The 23,756-nt window shown below is 42.7% G+C and overlaps 1 protein-coding gene across 11 annotated transcripts in view; it reads left to right on the top strand.

Moving 5' to 3' along the window:
- The window catches only part of TRAPPC9 (trafficking protein particle complex subunit 9), a 538,181-nt gene that overhangs the window by 2,664 nt on the left and 511,761 nt on the right, over positions 1-23,756 (top strand). For 9 of the 11 annotated variants that reach the window (XM_075085893.1, XM_075085895.1, XM_075085898.1 and 6 more), the window contains exons 3-5: positions 10,840-10,985; positions 18,497-18,625; positions 22,967-22,993. In XM_075085893.1, the coding sequence (XP_074941994.1) occupies positions 10,840-10,985; positions 18,497-18,625; positions 22,967-22,993 (302 nt within the window). The remainder of the gene's footprint in view (positions 1-10,839; positions 10,986-18,496; positions 18,626-22,966; positions 22,994-23,756) is intronic. The other 2 variants (XM_075085899.1, XM_075085900.1) reach the window with 1 other exon arrangement.

Here is a 23,756-nt window from a genome sequence, read left to right as displayed (position 1 = left end):
ATCTTTCCGTCTTTCATTTTTATTTAACTATTTGATATTCTTGACCAGTCTTGTTTTGCCACCATTCTTCTTACAACTGTTCTCTTCGGTTTTGTCGATGTTATAGTTTGTTATTTTTTCCCCACATCACATTTCCTCTTCCTAATCATTTGCATGCTCAGCTTTCAGAGTTGAGTGTTACATAGTTCTCGTATTGGGGATCAGTAATTCTGGCTTGCTAGCTACAGGCAGGTGCAAAGTGTGTTTGACTCCACTGTTTGCAGTCAAATCCAAAGAGCACAAGCTACTGTCTTCCTTTTGTCTCTGAAGAGTTAGAGGTGTGGGAGCCCTGTCAAAATGCATAGTATGCATGGGAATAGTATCTTTCACATCTATCTTGTAGTACTAGGGATGCCAGCAGTGGTTGTTGTGTGGAAAAGCACAGAGGAATCCAGGCTGGGTTGTACAGAGCTGTCCAGGCAGGTTTGTGAAGTCTCTTGATCATGTTAGTCAGCTCTGCCTGCTTAATCAGTCCTAGCCTTAGAATCTTTGTATAAGAATGTGATATACTGGAAGAAAGTATACGAAGTTTTGAATTAGTTTGAAGCCTCTGTTAAATTATCCTGGTTACCTGAAGGGCCAACAGTACCTTTCTCCCCTGCTCTAGGTCCTCTTTGCTGGTGAACAGAGCAAGCTGAACTTGCTGTGACTTGCTTATTCAATGTTGTTCCCTACCTGAACTACTCTTTCAGTGTTGCGGTTAATCCCCGCACCATTCAGCTTTCATTAGTGGTGTAAAATATCATGTTATTGTTTTTGTACTCTGCATGGGTGGTAAAGTTTTGTAGACTAGAGGAGCCTTTTTAGAATCTCAGCTTTAATTACTCAGCTTGGATGAATTTTAGTGGAATGTAATCACCAAGATTTCCAGTTCCAGTTAGCTAAGAAAACTATGGGTTCTGGCCGAGAATCTCAAAATCAGAATTAATTGTTGTTCAGTTGTGTCCTCTCAACAGCATGCTTCCAGATTGTACTTTGGAAGTCAGTTTCTTACATAATTACTTATTTATGAGCAGTGGCTGTGTTGTAGCTAGTGGCTAAGTATTTCTTGTGAGGTTCTGACCTGGTGGGGAGCTCAGATAACAGGTAGTATGTTTGTCCGCACATGTCCGAGAGGATATTGTATGCTGTTGCACTCAAGAGATGAAACAGATTTAGTGTGATGTGTGAATTCTTTGCAAAATGGAAGGTGCATGACCCTGGTTCTGTAAATATATGGATTTATACAGAGTTATGTCGAGTTAATGGCTGGGTCAGATACGGGTCCAGCCTTGCTGGGTGTTTTGAATACCAAATAGCTTTTCAGTAAGTCTAGATCAACAGATAGACTTTAAATGTTTGCTGCACTTAACTGCTCAAAGAAAAAGGTGTTAAATATTCTAATCTTTCCTCTTTCAGTTCAGTAATAAGAAAGTTTTTCAGCCTTATCTTGCTGTGGAGTTAGTACTTCTGATTGTTTTAAAACTTAGGATTTATATATGAATAGCATAATCAAGCTGAATTAAACGGTCTTCATACTCAGTTTAGTATTTTGGTGGCTAAGTAACAAGATATTTTATTGCTTTGGTTGTAATAAAAGTTTTTTATTGTAGCATGTTCTTTTTTTGCAGTGACAGATTCCATAATTAAGGGGAAAGCATTGTTAAGTCATTACTGGGACATACGGGGCTGTAAAGGACCTTCCTCAACTGAGTCCAGTTTCTGTTTTTGCAAGATGCAATGTTGTATAACTCTCTTTAGGGAGGGGGGTAAAGGTTGTCCAAATGCACAGAGTGGATATGAGAACATCTGGTAGGGTAGCATCTGCTATTTTGTTGGTTTTGAGTCTGCTGGCATGAGTCTAAAGAATGAAATTTTAAAAATTGTTATTGAGATAGAGGCAAATGAAAGAGCTTTTTCTAGAATAGATGGAAATTTCTAAAGGGTTAAAGGCAAAGAATGTCCCCTTACTCTTTTTTATATACCCTCTGGCCCATTAAAAAAAATTTTTTTATATATAGTGTCTCCTGACCACCCTGTCAGTGTGCAACTGGTTAAAAAAGCACAAATATTCTATATTATAGAGATGGAACAGAATGCACACTTTGTGTGCTTCTAACAGAGACTGCGTGTCTGTTTCTCTAGTTGCAGATGTCTACATAGGCTAAATAAGCATATCTTCTACTGCAACTTCTAAAATAGAAGTTAAATTTCATGGTGTGTAGCAAAGGTCTCATTAGATGCAGAGTGCAGCTGCAACCTTGAGCTGATGAACTGGGCTGATATATGGAGTGAAAATATGTTAAGAAGTTATTTGGGACACAGTAATTATGATCATGTGATTTGAAGACTAATTAAAACTACTGAATCTCTTTTGTATCTTAAACAAGACTTTTCTCCAAGCAATTTATTGTAAAACATTTAAGGTTAATACTTACGTTGTGATCAGGACTAGATGCATAGAACTACTCTTCTCTCTCTCCCCGTTAGTAAGATGCAGAGTTCATAAATTAGGAAGATGGATTATTATGGTGCATTTTGAATAAGATAATTCTCAGAAAAAAATGGAGCTGATCTTTGTCTTTTGCAGGTTGCTTGTATAATGAGCAGAAGAGAGAATGTTACTGAGGTGACAATATACACAAAACCGCTTTATTATTTGTGCAGAAGATTTTTTTTTTTTGCTGGTAGAAAACTTTATGTATGAAAAATAAGGAGATTAAGTCCAAAGAAGTTTTGAAGAGAGATTGTCCTGCTAATAGAAGTTGTAGGATTGGGAGTCTGACTGTGGATTAATTCCTAGAGCACTCAGCCAATAGGTGATCTTGGCAAATTTGTTATTTTTTCTTTCTGTTTCTTCACCTGTAAATTAGGTAAAATATTTATGTGGTCACAGGGCTGCTGAGGGTAACTGAAAAAGTGTCTGAAATCAGTTACACTCGATAATTATTTGTAGAGGCTGGGAGACCGATTGAAAAGAAGGGAAATGCAGGTTCTTATGACAATACAAAGGTCCTACACATTTGAAACTAGGATACATACTTGCCAGAAATACCAGAAATCCCATTTGTTTAATGTGTCTTTTTTGTTTGTTTTCAGCTAAAAAAATTAAACATACTCATGTATGATTACAAATCTACTTGGATAAGCTCATTTTAATGTTGTTTACATCAGTTTGTGTCTCAGGTTCTTTCTTTTTTAATACTGCTAAGGCATCCGTTTCATACTACTGAGTGATGAGAACGCAGGGCTCTATTTACAGATGTGCCTCTCTCTACACAGTATCGTAGATGGGATCTGTTCGCCGACTTATTGAAGTTTATGATATCTCAGTATGTGTATGTGGCTGTTAATTTTCTTTCTGTTCTCTGTCTTTCTAATTTTTGTTTTGTTCCTTTCTTTTTTTTCTTTTCTTCTTCTCTCATACTGCCCTGTGAGTTTGTTGTTGGGTCTAAAAAGGTAGGCTGTGATTGCGTATATTTAAAAATAGTTAGCTTTTTTCCATGTACTGCCTTTCCACTCCGCTTTCATTGCATATTTTAGTGTTGCTTTTTATATTTATTTTTCAGTACACACAAAAATAATTGCTGCCTGGAGCCTTACTACTGTGGTTGACCCCTTTTGGCGCATTTGGCAATTATATTTGGTAGCAATGCTGAATTTTTTTGTAGGACACACATAATTTGCTTAGGCGGCTGCTGGCCTCTGGAATTTGCTTTGTTTTTTAAACTCCAAAGCCATGAAGCTGTTGCTGCCTGTGTTTGGTTTCCAAACTCAAAAGTTCTGGCAGTTGATCAAATGCCGTAGCTGTGTCTTTTAAGTCTGGATAATGTTATGATCGGTGATATCTGTAGTTCTGCATGCTAATTGGAATTAGCGGAATTTGATGGAAATTTTTGTTGAAGCATTTTGCATGAATACTTTTCCAAATTCATTTTGCATGTTTCTTGTTTTTAAATTTAGCCACTTTGAAATTTTGAGGATCCAGAAACTCCTTCAAACCTGTTGCTGGATGGTTTGTAGTGAAAATAAATTCTGTCTTGAAATATAATATTGTTGCTCTGAATTTTCTATAAAATTATCCTGACATCCTAGAAAAAAGTTGGGGATGGAAGGGTAAAACATGTATCCTGTACAGCGAATGAGGGTAGAAATGGAAAATGGGTTTGACTAGTGCTCTTTGGTTCCTAGAACAGGTTTTTTGTCCTCAAGTTTGAAATAGCAGTGGTGGTTCACTGATGGTAATGATTGTGGTGATTATTTGGAAGAGAATATAAAGAGCGCGTTAGGTACCAAATTAACACAACTAGCTTTAGAGAATAAGATTTTAAACTACTTTTTAGTCAACTGTACGTGTACATGTGTTGAGGAGAGGACGTTTTGAAGACGAGTTTGGGTGACTGATGCTATGGAGTGTTCCACGTGTGGTCCTGCATGATGTGACATTGCCGCCCTTGAGGAGATTTCTGAGCACGTCACACTCCGGAAGGGGTGTCTGGTGCGTTTTTGGGTGAGACTTGGATGTGTATTTGAAATTTGATGCCTGAAATGATCTGGAGGCAAAAATAAATAGAAACAGCTCTTAGCAGTAGGGTACTATAAGGAGCTGGTCTAGAAAAAGGTTGTCATCTTATCCTAGAAAAAGTAGCAGTTAATTTATGCGGATTTCCCATCATCCAATAGATTAGGATTAAGCAGTAGAGAGCCAAAATAGTAAAGTGTTTTAATAAGAAATAAATTAGAAAGGAGATACTGATAAGCTTCTCACTTTCAGCTTTGTGGCCAGATTCTTCAGGCAAAGCTGTGAAGCAAAACTAGCTAGGTATTAAAATGAATAATCATAAAATGTTATGCTTTGATATAAATATATATATCCATGTATGATTTTGTCCATTAAATTTGCACCCCAGTATGCATTGAAGAAACCATCAGTCACTTAGACATGCACACTTTTAACGACCTGATATTGCAGATATCGTGGAGAGTGGTTTTTGTTTCAATGAAATCATTGGCTTTTGTCTTTTTGAACATACTTGCAGTAATTGGGGGGGTGAAGCCTTACTTCATTGTACTTAATTGTAAGCGCTAAATTAAGATACAGTTTATACATTTGTACGGTGCAAACTTTATAACTAGAGAGAAAACGTTTTCCAGGAAGATGGTGAAGGCTTGCAGGGATTGTAGGAGATAGGTCCTCTCTTGGCACCACATTTAAGAGGCTGGAAGTAGGTGGAATGAATTCAGTCTTTGAATAATTAACAGCAAATTTCTTCATCACCAGGAATAAATTATTTGTTTGTTTATAAATAAGGAGAGTTTCTAAAAGAGAAGTGTTTTGTATGAACATCGATTGGTGCCTAAGTGAATAAATGCATTCAAACTTTGCATATATTAACATATGCATAAATCTGCAGCAACGTGAGGCATTGGGTAGGAGTAGCTGTTCGTGAGGCAGTATGACTGAAATGATTCTGGTATTAGTTCTGATGTAGGAGTCTGGCACCATCTCTTTTCCCTTTGCTGTATGACTCATACTTACAAACTTAATCGTACGCGATCTGGAAAATTTGGAAAAACACTTAAAAACAACAGTTTTGCCACAATAAGAAATGTAATTTGTCCATAAACATAGATTACTTGAAAGTGTAGTGAGGGGAAATTTGAAGCGTTAGTATCTTTGAAAGGAATTATAGCTGTGTATGGAAACAATGATTCTCCAATTCCACTATTTATTCTGTGGGGAAAAGAGTTTAAAGCAATATAACAGTCTTAATTTCATTCTGGAATGAAGAGATTAATAAAACCTGATTTGTAAACAGTTTATACTCTCCTATACAATACTGATTCAAGATTACAAAGTAACTTTTTGACAGAGGTATTTCTCTATAACCCAAAGCTCAGGTTGAAGCCTCAGTAAGATTTGGTGCCCTTCCCTAGTTTGTGCAGAGCAGCTTTAGTTTTCACTTTGAATTTTCTTGCCTTTTTTTTTTCTTAAAAAGATCTGTGAAGTACATGCTTGTTGAAAAAGGTATGAAATATTGCAATTTCTTGACGTATCTGAAAGATAAAGAACAACAGTCATCTTGTATTTAGCTTCCTTTAATGGTGTCATCTTCACATCAGTTGTGAATATGATGTGATCAGAAGTCTGAACATTCATACAGGAGTTATTTGTAACTGTTTAAATGGAGAGGAACAATAGGAGACATGCTTCTTCTCTCCTTTTATAATTTCCAGTTTTTCTTGTAAATAATGACGCTGGTTCTGATTGCTTTTCTACTTAATTTTTATAAGGGCATTGTATGTGCTTCCATAGATCTTCTCTTTTTAAATTTCTGCCCTCCATCCATATAAATCAGTTACTTCACCTTCTTGATGAACTCTTCCATTTTCGAACCAACTACAAGGAGTAAGACATTATTTGGTGGCTGGTTATCCTTTGCACTCGATGCTTCTCTGCGGTGTAAAAAAATCCGAACCAAACCAAGAACCTCAAAAAGCAAGCAAACCTGTAACATGTAATTGTTTTTATTATTACTATTTATCTTAGCCTTTCTGCCTTAAAATCTAAAGGAAATAAATTAATGTGCTTATTCCTACCCTTATACTTCATATGTTCTGTCCCCCTTTTGATTGTTTTTTTCCATATTACAGATGTCATGAAGACAGTCTCTCCAGATGTGTTATGAGAGATTGTTTCAGTCGCACTTTAATGCATCTCTAGGGTCCTTTGGGAAGTTCTTTGCTGGGGAAAAAAACCCACCACCCCAAAAGCCATTTCATTCCATAATTGTGGAATTTCTCTTCCTATTCAGGTCTTGCTCTAGGGTATGAGAGTTCAGCACCTGGAGAATGGATTTTTTTTTAAGTTGTTAGGTTCAAATATGCTAGGTAATTTTTAAAAAGATATTCTGTTGGACTTAGTTTAATTGAAAAAGCATCACTGTACTAAAAGCTAAAAATGTAGAACTGACAGTCAATCTGAGATGATTCCACTTTTGGAAACTCCTTTTAAAGCAGATTCTTTGGAGATATTTCATATATACAATAAAGAGTGACATCTACTACAATTCTTTTAGTTAAAATTTCATTCCCAGGTAACTTTTAGTTTAACCCATCCAAAAAAAAATTTTTCTTTTCTTCCTTGGTGTGAAGTCTGGACAATGAAATTGTATGCTTCTCTATATATGTCGTAGAAAGCGTTGTTAGAACAGAAGGATATACTATTGGAGTAACATAGATAAATGAATAAAATATCAAAATTGACTTTCAATTTTTCTCTGAGAAAACAATTTTATAAGGTAGAGCAAGGACATTCTTGCTAGGGAATACTTTTGCAGGAGGGAGAACAAGAGAATTGCTGATGGACTCAGGAGAGCAGCATTGTTCTGAACTGTGACTTAAATCATGAGGTGCTTTGAAAATCTAGTGTGTCGTATTTTGCGCCTGTTATGTTTCCTTAGGTGCAATTTATTACAAAAAATAAATAGTAAGGTTAGTGCCTTTAACGCATGGATTTGTGCCCAAGTTGCCTTTTCAGTTGTACCGAAGTGTCTGATTAATATTTTCAGTAGGACTTCCTTCACTGGCCGTGCCTATTTATTTTGTTTGGGAAAGAACTTCACCTTTTAATATGTAAAAAAAGAGTAGCACGAGAAACCCTGCCAGTACTTGCCTGAAGTGATAGTGGTCTTTCGGTAATCCTCCCTTTAAAAGAAAAAACGTACCTGTTTCAGGACCGTGACATCTATAAAAAGAAGCAGCATTTCTACACAAACGTAAACAACCCTTTACGGACGGCGGGAAGCCGACAGCGGCAGCAGGAGCGGCACGTGCCGCCTGCGGAGGGGAGCGCGAGGCCTGCGGGGCCCCCGCCGGTGCCTGAGGAGTTTCCTGGCCGCCGCCACCTTCGCGCTGTGTGTGGGAGGGACCGGGCGGCCGGGCTCGCCAGAGGAGGGCGGCGGGCGGGAGCTGGGCCCTGCCGGCCCTCCCCGCCGCCAGTACCAAGCGCGGGAAGCCGCACATAAGCGGCCACCAGAAGCGCCGCGAGCGAGGGCAGCGGTTCGGGCGGGAAGGGCTGCGTGCCCTGCAAGCGATCGGGCTGCTGCCTGCTCTGCTTACCCGCAGGCTCGGCCTGGTGCCCGGACAGTCGCGCCAGCCTCCTGGTGCTGTGCGAGCCGACCCAGCAGCTGGAGGTCTCCAGGGAATTAGAAGGGCTGATGAGGCTGTGCTTTGAGCTTGTCAGAGCTCCCAGAGATGGTCCCTTGTGGGAGAGACCAGGCAAGGGCTGTGTTCTGCAGCAGACAGGAAGGGGCTAGCTCACCAGGCAAGCCTGGCATGAGTGGAGGAAGCCACCCAGACAGAGCTGGCTATCAGAGTAGCTGCTAGACAGGTGGAGGGCTGCAAAGGCTGCACCCCTGGCTCTGGGGTGGAGGAGGGTGGAAGCTGCACTTGTGCAAGGTGTGCTCTGGTGGAGGAGCTGCAGGTGGAGGTGGGCAGGCTATGCTGTATTAGGGAGGATGAACAAGAAGTACAGCATTACTTGAGGCTTTGCCAGAAGTACTAGGGCCCCGTGGCTCTGACCTACAGAGACTACTAGACAAATTGCTTGAACAGTGAACTGACAGCACCTTGGAGCAGGAGACACCATGGTCTCTCATGACCCATAGGAACAGGTTGTCACTTCCCTTCCCTTCCTTTTATGTACCAACCAGCAACAGATACAAAGCCTTGGCAATAGACAAAACCCATGAGCAAAATTTACAGGGAGAAGCCACACCAATGGTGCAGCACATACTAGAAGCTGCAAAAGGAAGTGGCGAGTGCCAGTAATGTGTGACTGTTGAGAGGTGCTGAGGCACTTATCTGCTGGCCTGGTATACAGTCAAAGGAGGTTTGCTGCTTGCCAGGAGCCAAGATCTGGGATGTCACAGAGAGACAGCTGCCACAGCTAGGTAAAAGCACAGACTACTGTCCCCTACTTCTTTTCCATGTGGGCACCAATGATGAGGTAAAGAAAAACCCGGGCAAGGTCAGGCAGGACTCCAGAGCCCTGGGGGCACAAGTGAAAGGGACAGGTGCCTGAGGGATCTTCTGCTTTGTCTTGGAAGTCAGAGATCAGGGTGCAGGCAGAAGTTGATGCATCAGCCTTGAAGCCAGGTATTGATCTGCATGGTGTTGTCACCAGGGTTTTGGTTTCAATGATTTATGATGAAAACCGCCTATGGGGAGAGATAGGTTCCATGTATTGAGGAGAGGCAGGAGAATCTTTGCTAGCAGATTGGCCGACTTAATGAATTGTGCTTTAAACTAACGAACTTGGGATGGTAGTATCCCAAACTGACACCTGCATATTCCTAAGCAACAGGGTAGATGAGTGCATCTACGAGAGTAGTTAGGAATGTTCCCCAACTGTGTCTACAGGCAAAAATCCCAAGTTCAGCCACCTCGAGTGTATGTCTACCAGCACAAGTAGTCTGGGCCAAGAAACAGGAGGAACTGGAGCTCCATGACAGTCTGAGAGCCATGTTGGTATAGGAACCACAGAAAAATGGTAGGAATACTCACCTGGCTGGAAGACCACAGAGAATGGCTACAAGCTCTTTCTGAAAGATAGGAAGAGAAGAGGGGGTAGAGTTGTGCTTCATGTGAAAAAATTTGAATGTATGGAGCTGAGCTATGGAGACCATGAAAGTTCTATCGAATGCTTTTGAATCAAGATCAGAGGGATCATCACCAAGGGGCATCTTAAGTCAGATATCTGTAACCAGCCTCCCAATTAGGATTACTTGGGCTGCCTAAGGAAGTCTCAGGCCAACAGAACATGTTCCTCATGGGTGGCTTCGATTGCATGGATGTTTCTTGGGAAAGCAATGCAGTGGTATGCAAGTTGTCCATCAGTTCCCTGGAATGCATTGAGGACGGCTTCTTGCTATGGATGCTGGACTTGCCGACTAGGAACAGCGCAGTACCAGGTTTACTGCTCACAAACTATGAAGACTTGCTTGACAATGCTATTACCAATGGTAACCTTGGATAAGGCAACAACAGCATTGTGGAGTTTAAGATCCTACTGAGCACACTGAAGTCCAGTAGCAGGACAAAGACCCTGGATTTTAGAAGAGCCAACTTCAATATGCTCAGAGCCAGGTGTGAGAGGTTCCATTGGAAGCCTCCATGGAGGGCAAAGGAGCTTGTGAGTGCTGGGAGTTACTCAAGAACAGCGCCCTGGAAGCACAAGAACAGTCCGTTCCCCACTGAGGGAAAGGAAGAAGGCAGAACAAGAGACCCATCCTGTCTTAATGAGCTTTTGGGTGTACTTAAAAGAAGCATGCTAGCTATGGAAAGGCAGCCAAATACCCATTGAGGACCACACAAACCTTGCTTTGGAGGTTTTCAAGATGCAACTGGACAGGGTGCTAGATAATCTCACCTAAGCTTCCTTTCCTATGAAAGATTGGACCAGATGATCTTTCAAGGTCCCTTCCAACCTCTACGATTCTATGATTGTTTTGTTTCATTTGTGACAAGGCTGTTAAAGTGCTCTGAAGTGGTCATTTAACTTTGTGACTCTATCTGCGTAAATGCTATGTAGCCAAAATATGTGGTGCATTGCTTTTTTTTCAATACATCCTCAAATTGTTGTTTCTTTTACTTTTGCATATTCTGCCAGTTAGAATTCATACTGGATGTTTGCTCAGAGAAGGAGAGTAAATTAATGTTTATCTACTATTAAGGACGAATAAAGTTGACTTTAGGTGTTTATTACCTCAAATAAGCATTTTCTGTAAATAACACTAAATTGTACTATTTATTTTTCAGACACTATAAGAAGCGTTGTCAAGGCCGGATGCGGAAGCATGTTGGTGACCTGTGTTTACAAGCTGGCATGTTACAAGATTCCTTGGTGCATTATCACATGGCAGTGGAACTTCTGCGGTCTGTGAATGACTTTCTGTGGCTTGGAGGTAGGATTAAGTGGTGATAGTGGCTCAAATAATTAGCTGCTGAAACCAAGTAAATCAAATGATCTTCTATAACTTTCCTTCTGTACTGTGAAAAGTAGGAATGATTTTGGTGATCAAAATCCAAATATGAGGTGTGACCAAGAATTAAGTAAAAAAAAAAAAAAAATTAGTTGATATGAGGAAGAAACGTGTTTAAGAAAACCTGCAACATAGAATGTGTTACTGTAGTAAAGTATGTACTTTAAAAAAATTCTGCATCTGACTTCTGATGGCTCTTTGGTAAGTGGTTTTTTTATTGTGGATTGTATGGATGTTTTAAAAATCTTTCCTGTGGGTATCTACTGTTAGGAAAAGATTTTTGCCTTTACATCAACCAAAGCCATTCCCACTGGTATAACTTCCTTTCACATTAGGTTCTAGGCTTTACCTCCCCTCTGCCTTTTCCTTCATCCTTTTTTTTTTATTCCTGCTTTTTCAATTTATTGGTTATGCAAGTGATCTTCCAGCACAATTTCTGCTTCTCAATTTCATACCCTTTCAGGACAATTGCTGTCTCCAGTTCTGGAAATCTGTTTAGCTTCCTACTGGCTCTGTAGATTACATATTATGAAAACCTTAACACCTTCTGACCTTCCACTTCTTTCCTTCTACTCTTCCAAAAGGTTAAATGGGTCAGGATTCTTCAAGCAAGAAAGGAGAACTTTTCTCCTTGTGCAGAACATGAAAGTATTATAATGACCATCTGTTGGACTACCAAATTATACTTACAGACTGATAGAATAATTTGGATTGGAAGTGACATCTGGAGGTCCCCAAGTCTGATCTCCTGCTCATATCACATCCGGTTAAATCAGGTTGCTCAGGGACCTGTCCAGTTGAGTTTTAGGTATATTTAAAGATGAAGTTCTATAATCTGTGAGCAACCAGTTGTTTGAAAAAACTGAACAACAAATCATAATTTTTTCCTACATTAAAACAGAATTTCCTGTGTCAACTTGCGTTGACCCTCATCTAATCACTGCACCTCTGAGAAGCATCTGACTCCATCTCTTCTGTACCTTCCTGCTGGGTGTTTAGAGACAGCAATAAGATCTCCCCTTAGCCTCTTGTTCTTTAAAGCTGAACGAACCCAGTTCTTGCTTTTCATGCATCATGGGCTCCATCCCCCTGACAATTTTGATGGCCTTCCACTGGACTTGCTTTGGGATGTTAATGTCTTTTGAGTACTGGGGTGCCCAAAGCTGGGCTCAATGCTCCAAATACAGTCTCTCAGATGCAGAACAGAGGGGAATAATTGCTTCCATGTCACTTGCTGGCTACACTGCAGCTGTTACAACCCAGTATGCAGTTGGCCACCTTTCCTGCAAGGGACTACTACTCACTGCTGTCAACCTGTTGTCCACCGGGTCCTTTCCTGCAAGGCTGCTTTCCAGCCAGTCAGCTCGCAGGCTGCACTGCTGCATAGGCTTATCCCATCTGAGATGCATGAGCCTTTCTTGAACTGCGTGAGGCTCCTGTCACCCCATACCTCCAGCCTGTCAAGTTCTCCCTGCATTGAAGGCCTGCCCCACTGTTGTCCCTAATTTGGTATCACCCAGGAGTTTTCTGGGAGTGCTCTATGCAACCATCCAGGCTGTTAATGAAGACATTAGAGTATTGTCCCCACTATTCACCCCTAACGGACACCACTAGTAACGGGCAACCATTTGGACTTTGTACTGCTAATCATAGAATGGTTTGAGTTAGAAGGGACCTTGAAGTTCATCTAGTTCCAACGCCCCTGCCATGGGCAGGGACATCTTTCACTAGACCAGGTTGCTCAAAGCCCCATCCAACCTGGCCTTGAATGCTTCCAGGGGTGGGGCATCCACAACTTCTCTGGGCAAACTGTTCCAGCACCTCACCACCCTCATAGTGAACAATTTCTTCCTTATATCAAATCTAAATCTGCCCTCTTTCAGTTTAAAGCCATTACCCCATGTCCTATCACTACATGCCCTTGTAAAACGTCCTACTCCAGCTTTCCTGTAGGCCCCTTTCAGGTACTGGAAGGCTGTTATAATGTCTCTCTGGAGCTTCCTCTTCTCCAGGCTGAACAACCCCAGCTCTCTCAGCCTGTCCTCATAGGAGAGGTGCTCCAGCCCTCAGATCATCTTCGTGGCCTTCTGCTGGACCCCCTCCAACAGGTGCATGTCCTTCTTTTGTTGAGGGCCCCAGAGCTGGACACAGTACTCCAGGTGGGGCCTCAAGAGAGCGGAGTAGAGGGCTAGAAGACTCCCTTGATATGCTGGCCACAGTTCTTTTGATGCAGCCCAGGGTACAGTTGGCTTTCTGGGCTGCAGGCACATGTTGCTGGGTCATGTTGAGATGCTCATCAACCAACACTCCCAAGTCCTTCACCTTGGGGCTGGTCTCAATCCATTCTCCGACCAGGTTGTATTTGTGCTTGGGGTTGCCTTGAGCCACGTGCAGGACTTTGCACTTGGCCTTGCTGAACCTCATGAGGTTTGCACAGGCCCACCTCTCAAGCCTGTCCAGATCCCACTGGATGGCATTCCTTCTCTCCGGTGTGTTGACTGCACCACTCAGCTTGGTGTTGTTGGCAGACTTGCTGGGAGCGTACTTGATCCCACTGTCCATGTCGCTGGCAAAGATGTTAAACAGTGCCGGTCCCAATACTGACCCCTGAGGAACGCCACTCATCACTGGTCTCCACTTGGACATCGAGCCATTGACCACAACTCTTTGTGTGCAACCATCCAGCCAATTTCTTATCCACCAAGTGGTCCATCCATCAAATCCATGCCTCTCCAATTTAGAGAGAAGGATGTCATGTGGGACAGTGTCAAATGCTTTGCACAAGTCCAGGTAGGTGATGTCAGTTGCTCTTCCCTTACCAACCAGTGCTGTAACCCCCTCCTAGAAGGCCATTAAATTTGTCAGGCGCAACTTGCCCTTAGTGAAGCAGTGTTGGCTGTCACCAATCACCTCCTTGTTTTCCATGTGCCTTAGTGTAGTTGCCAGGAGGATCTGCTCTATGATCTTGCTGGACACAGAGGTGAGATTGATTGGCCTGTAGTTCTCCAGGTCTTCCTTTTTTCCCTTTTAAAAAATGAGCATTATGCTTCCCCTTTTCCAGTCACTGAGAACTTCACTGGACTGCCACGACTTCTCAGATCTGATGGATAGTGGCCTAGTGCCTTCATCCACCAGTTCCCTCAAGACTCATGGATGTATCTCATTGGGTCCCATGGACTTGTGCACTTTCAGGTGTCTTAGATGGTGTCAAACCTGATCTTCTATAGTGGGCAGTTGTTCATTCTCTCAGTCCTTGCCTTTGCCTTCTGCGACTTGGGTGGTGTGGCTTGAGCATGTGCCAGTTAATGACTTTTTTTTCCTCAGTCTTAAGTACCTCAGTCTTCTCCATATCCTGGGTAACCAGGTCTCCTGTTTCCCTCTGGAGAGGACCCACATATTCCTAGTCTTTCTTTCATCACTTATGTACCTGTAGAAGCTTTTCTTGTTGCCCTTGATATTCCTGGGTAGATTTAATTCTATCAGGGCTTTAGCTTTCCTAACCTGATCCCTGGCTGCTTGGACAATTTTTCTGTATTCCTCTCAGGCTACCTGTCCTTGCTTCTACCCTCTGTATGCTTCCTTTTTGTGTTTGAGGAGCTCCTTGTTCATCCATGCAGGCCTCCTGGCGTTTTTGTCTGACTTCCTCTTTGTTGGGATGCGTTGCTTAGGAGCTTGGAGGAGGTGATCATTGAATATTAACCAGCTTTCCTGGGCCCCTCTTTCCTCCAGGGCTTTATCCCATGGTACTCTGCGAAGCAGATCCTTGAAGAGGTCAAAGTCTGTTCTCCTGCAGTCCAGGGTAGTGAGCTTGCTATGCACCCTCCTTGGTGCCCTAAGGATCTTGAACTCCACCATTTCATGGTCATTGCAGCCAAGGCTGCCTTTGAGCTTTGCATTCTCTACCAGCCACTCCTTGTTGGTGAGAACGAGGTCCAGCATAGCATCTCTCCTTGTTGGCTCCTCTGTCACTTGGAGAAGGCAGTTATCATCACTGCTTTCCAGGAACCTCCTGGATTGCTTGTGCCCTGCTGTGTCCTCCCTCCAACATATATTGGGGTGGTTGAAGTCCCCTAGGAGGACCAGGGCTTGTGAATGAGAGGCTGCTCCTATCTGTCTATAGAGGGCCTCATCTGCTTGGTTTTCCTGGTCGAGTGGCCTGTAGCAGACCCCCACTATAATGTTACCTGTCCCTGCCTTCCCTTTAATCCTGACCCATAAGCTCTCGTTCGGCTCCTCATCTGTCCCCAGACAGAGCTCCATGCACTCTAGCTGGTCATTGACATAGAGGGTGACACCTCCTCTTTGTCTCTCCTGCCTGTCTTTCCTAAAGAGCTTGTATCCTTCCCTTCCAACACTCCAGCTGTGGGAGCCATCCCACCATGTATCCATGGGGCCAATAAGATCATAGCACTGCAGGTGTGTGCATGTCTCTAACTCCTCTTGTTTATTCCCCATGCCACGTGTGTTTGCATAGGCATTTTAGGCTGGGCCCCCGACGAAGCTGACTTACTGGCTGGAGTGGCTGGAATTCCTCTGTGCTGCTCTTCAGGTGCTTTTCTGCCCACCTGTGATCCTTCTCCAGGCTCTGGGCATCTATGGCTGGCACTGGCATCAAACTGGTAGCAGTGGGATGGATTGATGTTCCTCTTCCCCAGCAACTTTAGTTTAAAACCCTCTTCACCAGCTTGGCAAGTCTGTGGCCAAAGATGCTCTTCCCCCTCTCTGACAGAAGGACCCCATCAGCCCCCAGTAGACCAGGTTTTTCAAAGCAAGTCCCATGGTCTAAGCAGCTGAATCGCTGGCACCAGTCCTGTAAGCATTTGTTGATTCACCAGATTCGACTGGCCCTTTCAAACCTCTTCTCTTTGGCTGGGAGGACTGAAAAAACTACCTGGACTCTGGAGTCCCTTACTGCTGCTCCCAGGGCTCTGTAATGCTTCTTGATGATCCTCAGACTGTTCCTGCCTGTATCACTGGTGCCCCCGTGAAACAACAGCCGCCGATAATAGTTGGAGGACTGTACAAGGCTTGGTAGCCTCTCAGTGACATCCCCAATGGGAGCCCCCAGTAAGCAGCACACTTCTCTAAAAAGTGCATCGGGACAGCAAATGGGTACTTCCATACCTGTCAGAAGAGAGCTGCCTACTACTGTCATCCAGCGCCTTTCCTTAGTTGTGCTGGTTGTTATACAGGGAGCAGATCGGGCTGCCATACGCAGCTCCAGTGGCTCTCCTGGTGTGATGGGTCTTTCCTCTTCAGTCTGCAGAGCGGTGAAGTGGTTTCGCAAGGGCACTTTAGGCTTCGGGGGAAGTCTTCCTCCTGCTGGTCCTTGCTGTTGCAATCATTCTGCATTATTAGCTCCCCTCTCTGCTATGTGGGCTGGTGGGGGAGTTTTTGGCTGTGGGCCCACTGCAGTCTGTGCTTGGATCCAGCTAGCTAACTTCTCAGCCTCCCTGACATTACACAGCCTTCTCACTACCTCCTGCAGCTTAGCCACCTGCTGCAGGAGGTCCTCTACCTGGGCATGCCTTTGGCAGGCAGATCTGCCGGCTGTCCCTGCCTCAGGAGAAAAGTCTGGGCAGTTCCTGCGGTCTGAGGTGTGCAGTGCAGCCTCTCCTTTCACCAGCTCCGTCTGGGTGGAGGCATCGGCCACTGCGTGGGGTAGACGGTGCAGACCCCCCAGCCGGAGCTGCAGCCTTTGCTCTCAGATGAGTGCCCACTATTCTGCCTTGAGGGTCAGGTGGAATGAGTGCCCTTAACTGTGCAGATGGTCACAGAACGCTGCCCGGTTGCTGTGCTATGTATACTTCAAGTCTTCCACTTGTCCAGTGGAATGCCCCTCCTTGCATGCCCTTCCACGCAAACTGACTTGCCATGCCCTGCTTGCCTGCCCTGTTTGCAGCACTCCTGGTCGTGGCACTCCCTACGGCTGCCTTTTGTGGGAGTGAGGGGTGACTGCTATTACTCCTGGCCCTGCCCGCTCCTTGTCAGCCACTCCTCTTGAATGCTGCTGGCTCCTGGCATGTCTCTGCAATTCTCTGGGGTTTCCCCAGCTCAGGAAACCCCCCTGTACACCACCATCCCTTGCTCTGCTGTGGAACGCACCTGCACTGGAGCTGATTGGCTCTGTGAGTGACGGTGGCAGTTACACCACAGTTGGATCTGCTGCCATTACTCCTGGCCCTGCAAGGATCACAGTCCTTTGAGCCTGGCTGTCCAGCCTATTTTCCACCTACTTCATAGGCCAGCTATCCAAATCTTACCTCATCAGTTTGGCTGTAAGCGTGCTACGGGAGACCTGTCCAAAGGTCTTGTGACAGGCAAAATATACAACATCCACTGCTGTTCCTTTTCACAGTGAGCTCATCATCTCATCATAGGAGGCACTGAGGTTGCCAAGGACTGATTTATCCTTGGTAATCAATGTGTGCTGTTCCCAATCACCTTCTAGTCCTTCATGTGCTTGGAAATGGCTTTTAGAATGATTCCTGTATAGCCTTTCCAGGGAGCTGATGTTGAGCTGCCTGTAGACCCTGGGTACTTCCTTCTTGAAGAAGGGTATGATGTTTCCCTTTGTCCAGTAACTAGAAACGTCCCCCAACTGGCATGGCCTGTTGGAAGTGATAAGAGAGTGGTCACACTGGTCAGCTCTCTTGGCATCCATGGATGCATCTTACCTGGTTTTGTGGATTTGCTTCCAATTGGATTAAGTGTTTTGTATGTCTGTCTTCCTCTGCTGTGGCTAGTGTGTACTCTTACAGACTCTGCCAGTGGTCTTGGGGACCTGGGAGGTCTGAGGGTAAACCTTTCCAGTGAAAACCGATAAAAAGGACATTAAGTATCTCAGGCTTTTCCATGACCTTTGTCACTAGGTCTTCAATTTAAGGTATACTTTATATTTGTGTAAATAGACTTTACTACATGACACAAGGGCCACAAAAATGATCCAAGGGCTGGAGCAACTCTCCTACGAGGACAGGCTGGGAGAGTTAGGGTTGTTCAGCCTGGAGAAGAGAAGGCTGTGGGGAGACCTTATTGCGGCCTTTCAATACTTAATAAAGGGGAACTATAGGAAGGATGGGGGCAACCTCTTTAGCAAGGCCTGTTGTGACAGGACAAGGGGTGATGGTTTTAAACTAAAGGAGGGTATATTTAGACTGGATATAAGGAAGAAATTGTTTGCAATGAGGGTAGTGAAACCCTAGCACAGGTTGCCCAGAGAGGTTGTGGAGGTCCCATCCCTGAAAACATTCCAGGTCAGGTTGGACGGGGCTCTGAGCAACCTGATCTAGTTGAGGATGTTCCAGCTCACTGCAGGGGGGCTGGACTAGATGACCTCTAAAGGTCCCTTCCAACCCAAACCATTCTGTGATTCTATGATACTTCAATTTTTGCACTTACATCTACTAATCTGTTGGCTTTTTTCTTTACAGCTGCTCTTGAGGGGTTATGCTCAGCATCAGTCATCTATCATTATCCTGGTGGTACTGGAGGTAAAGTTGGATCTCGCAGGGCACAAGGAGGTTCTTTTTCTGCTGAGGCAGGCAACAGGCACAGACCAGGTATGGACGGGATTTCATTTTTGTTCTGTTTGCCACCACTGAACGTCTGAAAATTTCCTCCTAACTCTGTAAAATTAAGCCGATGATAGGGAAAACTGGAAGGGTGGGTGGGAGGGGAGAGCTGTGTCTCTTTTTAAGATTTTTACATGAATGACTTTTCTACTGCTTTGGTATTAATGTCGATGTGTGCTTTGCATAGAGTTGCAAAGCTTTTGACCTCTTCATCTGATTGTTAATAGTGTCTGTGTTAATTTGAATTTTGCTGAGGAGATGCAGTTTTCATAGAGTACATACGACGTGGCAGAGCTGCACATATTAAGAATGAGTTAGGTATGCTTATTCAGAGGTGTTCTGCAGTTCTAAAGTCAGTATTTAATAAACAGATTTGATTAACTAAATACCAATAAACCAACATAATTTTTAAGATTTAGTATACTTTTTCTATACACTCTGGTTGCATAACTAAAATGATGATGATTGTATTAACGGTGGTATGATAGACATTCTTTGAGCAATGGCCTGCTTTAAACTATTTTAGGAATTATTAGGAGAGTAACAGAGAGAGAAAAAACAGAAAATATCATTAAGTCTGTGGTTCATCTGCATCTGGAATATTGCATGCCATTTCAGTTTCCTAGCTCAAAAGGGTGTTCACGTTCCCAATCTCCCATTTTTCTACTGGAAGGAGGTTGCAGATCGGCAACAAAGTTTTTCTTGGTATGGTTTCTGTACAACAAATAGCTGGATAGCCTAGAACTCTAAAGTTCTGCAGAAGAGATGGCTGAGGAGAAACGTGAGAGTGCTCTATAATATGGTGAATGTTGTGGAAGAAGACGGATAGCGATTGGAGGTTCAGTGCTTCTTCCGGTAGAAGAACTGGAGGACATTGAATATAGCTAAGAGATGGAAAAGCAAAGGAAAGGAATTGCTCTTTATCCAATTTTATAGGTATGATGTGGAACACCATGTTAGGAGTTAATGGATCTGACAGTGTGATGGAGGCGAGGCTGCCACAGCTCCGTGTTCCCGGTCCAGCCAGGCGTGAGGCTGAGCTTGCATTCCCGATGGGTGTACACGAGCACGCGCACACAAACACACACACAATGTGTGTGCACAGAGCTGGCCACGCAGTCAGAAAACAGCGCTCATAAACGCAGACAGCACTAACAGCCTGATCCTGCTCCCCTCTCTGGCTGATCAGGATGAATGTCTGTTAGTAGTACGGATCTTCCCAGTTGCTGGTTTTAGTCGGTCTGTCCAGTAGATACTGCTGGACAGGCTGCTGGATCGCCAGGTGTCACCAGCTGCTGGCACCTGGACCTACAAGCGTCCGAGACCCAGAGACCCATTCCAGTTGTTGATACTTAGAGTTACACGCACACAGGCACTTCCCTTATCCCTCTGTTTTTCCATACTTGTTCCTCCCTAAACTGCTGTAATTCCTCCTTTTCCCTGCATTTGGTTCGTCCCCTACACATTCCATAAGGTATCTTGTACGATCCCAAGATGTTCTTTCCCTGCCTCCCGTAATGAGTCCTGTGTCCCTACAGGCATTAACCTCCCACAGTCTGTCTGTAGGGTGATCTGGAGAGCTGCTTGTGTTAACTCATGTTGATGCGTTTCACCCCCAGACAGCTCTGTGGGCCCTGATTAGCTTATTGGGGTTCAGCTGGCACTTATTATTGCTCTGTGCTCCTTTGTGTTTGTGGAGATGAGCCTTTAGTCGCAGAACCTAACAGCAGCTACACAGTGTTAAGGCTTCTGAAAGTTTCTTTGACTTCTGGAAGAGGCTGGCTAGGGTAGTGAAAGAAAAATATATTGATTATTATAAGCTAGACAGGCCTTTGGTGTAACCCAGAACGGCTGTTTCTATGTATATACTCAGGTTCTTACACAGTGCTGAAACAGAAGCTGGGTTTCAGTACTCGTGTGTGTAATGTGATCACAGTGAATTCCTTCATCTGAAAATACTAACCACCCATCATCAACCAACCGTTCATCTGTAAGTCACAACCTAGTAAATACTTGCTTTGTATTCTCTTTATTACAAACTGTGGATGTTGACGCCAGATAATTGTGATAGTAAAATTACCTTATTTCATGAGAGAATACTAATTTTTCATATAATATCTAGTCATTAAAATCGGTGCATTTGGTCCCATGACATATGAGTGCATTTTATGTTGGCTGTCAAGGTGAAATTTCACACAGTTATTATTAACCTTGGTCCACTTTTCCACAAATATTTAACAGTGGGATTGCAATCTGTTTGTAATGGGTACTCCTTGTTACTAAAGAAGGTAACAGGTCACAGCTATCAGGATAATTGAATAAAATATATTTTGGGTATATTATCACTGCTTCTCTCTATAAGTTGTTTCATAATTCAAAGTCCTGTTTTCAAACTTTCAGCATGGTCGTATTTTATAAATGTTTTAGTTTCATTTGACAAGATTTTTCAAAGGACTTTTGTGTGAAGAAAAACTGATTACAGGTTTCTTTTCATCTGAAAGGGATGACAGTGTTACTTCATGGTCTATTAGATATTGTCCCCTAACTCTTCTAGTGATCTCTTAATGTTTTGAGATCTGAACTGCAGAAGCCTGTCTAGCCAAACAGCTGGTGTTGTGATGGCTTTTTCCTATGAGGTTTTCTGAAAGTTTCTTTTCAATACCTTTTTTTTTTTTTTGACTCTGCAGGGCCTTTCCTTTAAAATCTCTTCAAACTGTTCCTCTTTTTATAATCTACTTTGTTATAATTAATTTTGTGAGGGCAGTATTTAATCTGGGGAACAAATTCCAGTGTATCTTTCTGTAGGATAAGGCCAAAAGAAAAGGGGGTTCCAAATTCTGCGCAAATCAAGAAATGCCATACTTGGAACTGACATTCAATTGGTGCCTACTTTTGAGGCATATAGATGCGAGAGTTACCTTTATTGCTTCCTGATGTGCCTGGAATTGCACCTCTTCTTGTGCCTGTACTTCAGCCTTGACAGGATGGGGTTTCTTGGTACTGCCTTTGGTGCCCAGACCCGGTCAAGAGAAACATCCTTCTCTTGAATTTCCTGTGATTTCCACCATTTGGCATTTTTAGGCTATAGCACAGGTCCTGGCTGCTGAAAAAATGTCGTCGTGTCTGCTTTATACCGAAACATCTTTGGAAAGAGAAGCATTAATATTGTCTCTCTTTGTATAATATAGAGCACAAGCTTTAGATCATCTTGTTGTTGAGTATCAGGAAACTTTCTGACTGTAAAAAGGGAACTTTGACATTTTAAAGAAGTTTGACTTCTCATGTTCCTAAAACGTGGTGTGTGTTTGGGGGAGAGCTTTAGGCTGGGTCCCCTTGAACAGCTGGATTTGTCTCTGCAGCCTTCAGTGTAAAAAAAGATTTTGAGTTGCTTAGTTCCTGTTGGCCAGGAACCTGGCCATAGCCTGTCAGGTGCATGATTTGTATGTTGAATAAGCTGAGTTTAGAGTGCCTTACGTTTAGCTTACAGCTGCTTTGGATTTCTCTGTTGTATTTTATTTGTTTGAAGTGCTAAACTCTTAATTTTGTTGCCTGACCTTCCTCTTTCTACAAGCAGAATTAGGACACCTGAGGGAAGTGCTGGAGTATCTTTTTGATCTCTTGCTAAATCTCTACTTCACTAGTCTAGACTCCGAGCAAATCAACTGAAGGGAGGCCCTGGCTCACTCAAAAAGTGGTTGTTTTTGACTGCTTAACCCTTATTCTTAATTTTTTGTCATGTTTAATCCAAGTTTAGGGCAACAAGGTGTTATATATCTGATAATCCAACTTTGCAATGCTCTTGGCAACTATTCTATGTGAATAGTCTGGGTTGTTGGGTTGGCATGACTCAATTATTCAGAAAATTTGATGGAATGAAATTAATGACAATTGAAAAGGGTACAGTTACTTGAAAATGTTATTCTAGAGTATTGTGTAGGTTACATGAGCTCCCCAGGGACCTGATATTAAAATATAGTAAGTGGATTGTGACGGAAACTTGCCAACGGAAACTTGCCAACTGAAACAAGAATAAAGAGAAAGGATAAAAAGGATATGGCTTTATATTATACACTGAAAATTCTTCAGTTCTTTTTGATGTGTCTTAGAATTGCAAGTTTACAGGATTCACAATTGTTTTTTAACAAAATGAGATTTAACATACAGTGACTACTTGAATTATAATTGGTAGTCCTCCAAAATAGCGATGATGATCCTGATAAATCATATAGCTTTGTTCAAGCCTGATGTTAATTATAAAACATTGTAAGAGCTTATTTTGTTGGCTGTACTTGAGGCTGAAAAAAAAATCATTTTTGTTCCTCCTTTTAGGGGCACAAGAAGTTCTCATTGATCCAGGTACATTATTTTCATGCATGTTTCCAAAGTCTTTTCTTTTTATTACTTGCATTTGTTTTGCATTTGTATATATAATTACTGCCACTTGCCAAAACTAGTACTGATTCCTGATGCTTCAGGTTTTGGCTATAAATCTTGAGGAAGCAAAGAGACTGAGGGGTAACTGGCACAAAATATATGATGTTGTTCCATGATTGTGTCCCTGCAAATTCTAATAAAGATTATTTCTTCTCATGAGTGGTGAGGATTTCTAATTCTTTTTTAACCGACAAACCTGAATGGTCACAAGTAGTCGGGTAGTGTTACGGTGTTCTTTCAGTCATCACTAACAAAGATTTTGCACTTAACCTCCATAAAAACCCCAAGGTGTTAAGGACAGATATGCTTGGTAGGATTCTTTAAGGTTGACAAACATATAGAAAAGCTGCTTTAGCATTTAAGCATGTAAAATAACATATTTCTGAATATATAGAGGGAGTAGAAAGTATCTTTCACAGTAGTTTTTAACTGTCTATTGAGAATTAGGTCCAGCTCTGAAACACAAAGATTTCTTTGCCATCTTCTTAGAGAAACCTCTTGGAGAAATAAATTACCATATAAATTTAGGCATGTAATCCTGCACATTAAGTAACACTCAAAAAGGTATAGAGCCTTGCCCAAACCTTTGAGATATGTTTTCAATTTTGTTAACTCTGCAATAAAATTAAATTCTTAAAGTAAAATTTTCATGTTCTTCGTAAAACCCTGGATTTCCTTGGCTTCT

The sequence above is a fragment of the Phalacrocorax aristotelis genome, chromosome 2 (assembly GCF_949628215.1).
Source record: "Phalacrocorax aristotelis chromosome 2, bGulAri2.1, whole genome shotgun sequence".
NCBI classification, from domain to species: domain Eukaryota; kingdom Metazoa; phylum Chordata; class Aves; order Suliformes; family Phalacrocoracidae; genus Phalacrocorax; species Phalacrocorax aristotelis.
This window is presented reverse-complemented; position numbering and strand designations above follow the sequence as displayed.